Raw genomic sequence first — 6,000 nt, 5'->3', positions numbered from 1 at the left:
GGGGAGTAGTTTTAAGTGAAATGGTAAAGATGAAAGCTTTATTGGAGTGGGTTCAAGATATAAATGGAAAAAATAGGACTTGGGAACAGTAAAGGTAGAAATCTCTCTCTCCCTGCCTGTGATTTCACTGTACCTGGTAAGAAATTAGGTGGTACTTGAGTAATAGAGGGATTGTGAGGCTTTTTTTTTTTTTTAAGACATGAAACTGCTGACATGTGAATGTGAATTCTTTGGTAGAGAAAAAAATTGATGGTATTAAGGGTGATTTCCAAAAAAGGGGTCTTCGAATAGGTGATTTGGGATGGAAGTACTTCATCAGATTTTATTGTATATTATGTATCACCTAGAGTTTTTATTCAAATGTAGGCTCTTGTTTTTGTCTGAAATTCTATGTTTCCAACAAGTTCTTATATGATTTGTGTGTTTCTGATTCCTGTAATTGTGAGTGAAAGAACTCAGTACTTTGAGCACAAGAACTAGCAGATTGTATTTGCATAAAGTGCAGTGGATACGGTCAGTTAACGCAGTATCTCTTCAGATTGTTTCTGTTTTCTGAGTGGAACAAGAAATAGTCATTTTAGATTGAGGATATAGGAGGTGATTTAAAATCATCTAGGAGAGTAAAATCAGACTAGAAAAAAGAAGGGTTGTGGTGTTGCAGGAGGGGGGTACACTTGTAGTTTATGGCTAAGAACCTAAATGGAGGTGAATCAGTGTTGGTTGGTGTATGTTATCCTCCATTTATTTTCAAACTACATAGGTTCTTGTCAGGAATAGGCTGGCTGTTGGGATACTCCATGACAAGTGTTTTGGAAGAAGGGGGGGAGAGGGGAGGGTTGAGTGATTTCTGGATATATAAATCATTATGGTTTTATTTAAAGTGGAGAATTCTGCCATAGGTTAAGAATGTAGAGGCATGTCTTAAAGGATTAAAAAAAAATTACTTTTTTCAGTTCCAGAGACTTTTTAAAAATGTATTCCTTTATTTCTGTTAAGACAGGTTAGCATCCTTGTAAATCATGCAGATTTATAATCATAGTCATATAATAAAATAATTTACTGTATGGACAAACACAGAAGAAAGATTTTCAACCATTGGTTTTTTTTTTGTCTCTTCTCTTTCTTGGATATTACAGATGACCATGGATGAAAAATACGTAAACAGCATTTGGGACCTTCTGAAAAATGCAATTCAAGAAATCCAGCGTAAGAATAACAGTGGTCTTAGTTTTGAGGAGCTCTATAGAAATGCATATACAATGGTTTTGCATAAACATGGAGAAAAGCTCTACACTGGACTAAGAGAAGTTGTTACCGAACATCTCATAAATAAGGTATCCGACTTTAAAGGAGTGTTGCTAATGCAGTATTGAATGTAGAGAATCTTTTATACCATATTGTACTTTGATCAGAAGTATTCTTTTTAAAGGCTCCAGAAAGCCTATAGAAATTTTTAATTCATATATTACAAAAACCTCATTCAAAAGTTATAATCAGCTAACTCAGGATTTTTGATAATTGAGAGAAGTTCAAGTTTGTGAACTTATAAGTATGTTCTCTATAATCGTAATTAATGAAACAAAGACTTAGTAGTTGGCAAATATTTATTTACTATTAGAGATAATATTTTTTTCTGAAAATGCTTTAATCACCCCATTTTAGCTTTTTCCTTTTTCCTGTATATTTGAAAATAATAAAATTATATTGTTTAAAAATATTCTCCAAGACTTTTCACTAATTGTAATTAATCTTACACATTTTAATTGAGTTGTGTGGTAAACATGAATTTTTTAAAAATAATGGTGTGCTAACAATATAAAATGGTTCTGTGATTCCAAAAAGCTATATATGTTTTAGAACAAGTGTTTTAACAGAAACACACTGCAAATAAAATGTAATCTCCTTTGTGAAATAACTTCACCACAATGTCTTGCTTTAAGATTGTTCAACAAAACATAAAATATCACAGATTCATAAAACACTTTCCATATTTTTTTGTATGGCACGAAGGTATTCATTTTTAAAATTTTACTTTGGGAAAAAAAGCCATAAAAATTTCATAAATGTGGTACAATGAATTCCTGTGTACCCTTTACCAGTTGTTAGCATTTTGTAAATCTTTCTATTGATACTTGTTATTTACTGCTATTATTATCAATATTTTTATTACTGAACAATTAGAAAATAGGTTTTAGATTTTATTTACCCTAAAATACCTAGTAATGTTTCTTCCAAGAATGAGGAAATTCTCTTACGTAACCAAAGAACTTTGATCAAAATTAGGCAGTTTAATATCAACAAAATATGTTATACAGTTCATACTGATATATCACCAATTGTCCTGTGTACAAGTGATGTCCTCTAAATAATTTGTTTTATGATCGAAGATCCAATCTAGGATCATATATTCAAGTTCCTCACCTTGTACTTATCTTTTGACACATTGACGTTTTTGAAGAGTATAGGTCAGTTGTTTTTTAGACTTCCCCACAGTTTTTGATTTTTCTGATTGTTTCCTCATGACTAGTTTCAGGTTATGCATTTTTGGCAGGAATAATACATAAGTGATGTTGTGTCCTCAGTTCATCACTTCAGGAGGCACATGATGTCAGTTTAACCCATTATTGGTGATGTTAACTTTGATCCCTTGGTGTCCGCCAGATTTCTCCACTGTGAAGGTACCATTTTTTCCCTTTGTAATTCGTAAGTAATCTGTTCAGTTATATTTTGAGACTGTGTAAATATCTGTTTCACCAGAAACGTCCATGTGATGGTTTTTGCATTCATTCATGATTCTTGAGTGAATCATTAATTACTATGGTGGTGGCAAATTAGCACCTTTCTATCTCTGTTCTTCCTTTTATACTTACTTTGAAGAAGATTACACGAGTGGGTAGTTTATTATTTCATGAAGGTGATCGTGTTCTTCATACAATCAACAGTTTTTGTTTAGGTTCCTCCTGTGCACAGCTTTCAATGAAGATATAGTAAATGTGAAGAGACATTATATTGTCCCTTTTAGGGGTTGTTTTTACTCTGATATGAGAAATGAAATACATTTAAATAACAATATGAAGCCCTAGATAATTGAGTGGCAAGTGAGTGATAAATAGCTTAGGAACGAAAATGAAGAAGAGATTATCCTGGACTATAAGATTTCATGGGAAAGGGTGAAATTTAACTGAGACTTTAAAAAATCAGAGATACATATGAAAATGTGGAATGCACTGCAGGGTGGCAAAATAGCATGTGATTTTAAAGAGTTGATCTGATTACATTTAGGTGGCAAGTGAAGTTTGATTGAGATTTATAATAGTTGTGGGAATTAGTTTAATTACAGTGTTTGAAAGTTTATTTAGGAACTGATTATAGAAAAATTTGAATGTGAGACTAAGGGATTTGGACCAAACAGTTCAGAGTTTAGGTAGTTTTAAAAATGGGTGATAAGGTGATAAACTGTTTGAAGGTTAGTATAAGAAAGATGTAAATGTAGAATTTTGAGGACTTTCACTACAATCAGGAGATGACCTGGAAAAGTCTGGGTAAAATCATAGACTGGAAATTACTGTATTTCCTAGGCCAGAAATTTTTAAGTAAGATTAGGCATAATTTGCTTATTGGGAGGACTTACGGTGCCACAAATAGGAATGTTATGAAGTTATAGTGGAAATCTGACTTGGAATGAGGAAAGGGTAGGTTTTGTTTTAGATTAAATTGACAATTTTTATAGTTGGTAAGTACCTTAAGAATCAGTGTGACGTCATAAATTGCTCAAGTAAAAAAAAAGTATATTTGTAGATATGTTTAGAACTAAGGCAAGAACTTAAAACTAGATAAGGGGATTTGGCATTTGATAGCATATACTGGTGAGTAAGTGTTAGATTTAGAGAGTGAAGAGCCAAGGGATAAATGTTCAGTAGCAAACTATAGTTAAGTTGTTGTGGGTAAAAAAAGAAGATTAATCTAAGAAGTTTGGCATCAAAACAAAGAAGGAAAGGAGAGTGGAAGACTTTTTTAATAAAACTACTGAAGGGTGGAAGATTGGAGTGTTTGATATGGTTAAGAGTATGAGATTAAGAATAAAGAAGTAGCATGGTAGCACCTATCTGTAATCCCAGCCACTAGGGAGGCTGAATCAGAAGGATCACAAGTTTGAATCCAGCTAGGGCAACTTAGCCAGACAATGTCTCAAAATAAAAAGGGTTGGGTATATAGCTTAGGGATAGAGTGTTTGCCTGGTATGTACCCTGCATTCAACCCCCAGTAATGCCATATAGATAAATAAAAAGAATAATGGAAAATCAAATTACAGGCATGCTCACATTTGCCAGAAATTCTATAGGGAATGTTAATATTGATGATAACTAACATTTACTGTATGTTAATCTCAATTCTAGTGCTATTATGTTTATTAATTTAACTGATGGTCTCAAGTCAATGGATCAGATAATATCTGTTTTACAAAGGAAGAAACTGAGGCACAGAGAATTGATAATTTGCTCATATACATGTAGTGAGTAATCAGTCTAGCTGGAACTGAATTCAGGCAGTCTGGCTTCAGGCTGACCCCTTAACTTCTCTGTAGATCTGCTTTTGAGGCAGAAAGGATTGATCAGAATGTACTAAATATGCTAAAATTGAGGTGATTAAGAAGCTTCAAATTAGTTGAGTCACTTCATACAGCTACAGTTCTTTCAGTTATAAATTCCACTTATGTAAAAGGAGGGAGTTGGATGTAATATCTGAAATTCTTTATTTTTAAAACCATTATGAATCTAGTAATCAAACCATCCATCTTCTGAAAGTGAGATGAAGAAACTTGGAGTAGCCCTTGTACGGTATATACTAAGGAATTGACAAGTGAAGAAAATGATGGTTTAGTAGGGGTTGATCTGAATGTGATTTTTTTTTTTTTTTTTTTTTAAAGCAGTGTTTTGTAGCTTGGGCATAGATGCAGGAAAAGCATCTTTATACTCACGTGTTGTGGTTGAGAATCGGCTCTTAGAAAAGTGAGGAGCAAGGGGAGGCCATAATGTGAAGTCAAGTGTTTTAAGTGAATGATTTTTGGACTTTAAAACATGGTCAGATGGTAAAAACTCTACTTTCATTGAGAATTAGAACTTCCACATATGAATTCAAGGGTGATATAAATGTTCAGTCCACAGCAACTGTTGTTTCAAAATATAAAGCTGTTTCTTCTAATACATTTCCTAAATGTGTATTCAAGTTGATTATACTAAATAAATGAAAAAGCATATATGCTGAATGAATTTTTTTCTCTTATGCATGATCATTAATAATATGTCTTTAATTTTTTTTTCCTTTTTTTCCCACAAAAACCATTGGACCAGTTTTTGTCTAGGAAATATATCAATTTCAGCATATCTGATTGTTGATAGACGTATGGTAATTAAGTTCTTGAAACTTCTGCCTGTATCCATACTTTCATTTTTATCTTTTTTTGAGGGAGGCGTACTGAGACTTGAACCCAGGGGCACTTAACCACTGAGCCTCATTCCCAGCCCTTTTTTGTATTTTATTTAGAGACAGGGTCTCACTGAGTTTCTTTGGACCTCTCTAAGTGTGGAGACTAGTTTTGAACTTGTGATCCTCCTGCCTCAGCTCCCAAGCCACTGGGATTACAGACATGTGCCACCACACCCAGCTTCTTTTCCATTTTTCTTACTTCACCTTATTTTATGAAAAACTTGTAATAGCCATACAAATATAGTTCTGGTACCAAAAGAGAACTGTTAACTGATAGGGCCAATATAAAGCAGCTCTAAATGTTTGCCTCCTAATATAGAAAATGTCAGTGTTTTACTAAATAAACTTGGGGATGCCAAGTATAATATAATGAGCAAAAATATAGTTTGCGTGAACATCCATATTACCTCCTGCATTTCCCATTTTGATTTGAAGGTAAGGGAATGGCTTAGGGTTCTGTGGTATAAATTACCTATCTTTAATGTCACAGTAGGTACCCATTTTTGTAGTTCT

The 6,000-nt window shown here is 33.2% G+C and overlaps 1 protein-coding gene across 3 annotated transcripts in view; it reads left to right on the top strand.

Moving 5' to 3' along the window:
• The first annotated feature begins 1,098 nt into the window (after positions 1-1,098).
• Positions 1,099-6,000, top strand: part of Cul3 (cullin 3) — a 64,044-nt gene continuing 59,142 nt past the window's right edge. The window contains exons 1-2 of one of the 3 annotated variants that reach the window (XM_048808612.1): positions 1,180-1,334; positions 2,552-2,678. In XM_048808612.1, the coding sequence (XP_048664569.1) occupies positions 2,631-2,678 (48 nt within the window). In that variant the 5' untranslated portion in view covers positions 1,180-1,334; positions 2,552-2,630. Of the gene's footprint in view, positions 1,335-2,551; positions 2,679-6,000 lie in introns of all 3 variants that reach the window. The other 2 variants (XM_048808613.1, XM_015481462.2) reach the window with 2 other exon arrangements.

Source organism: Marmota marmota, unplaced genomic scaffold (genome assembly GCF_001458135.2).
Source record: "Marmota marmota marmota unplaced genomic scaffold, marMar, whole genome shotgun sequence".
Classification (NCBI taxonomy): Eukaryota; Metazoa; Chordata; class Mammalia; order Rodentia; family Sciuridae; genus Marmota; species Marmota marmota.
Note: the sequence above shows the minus strand (reverse complement) of the source record. Positions and strands in the feature narration are given on the sequence as shown.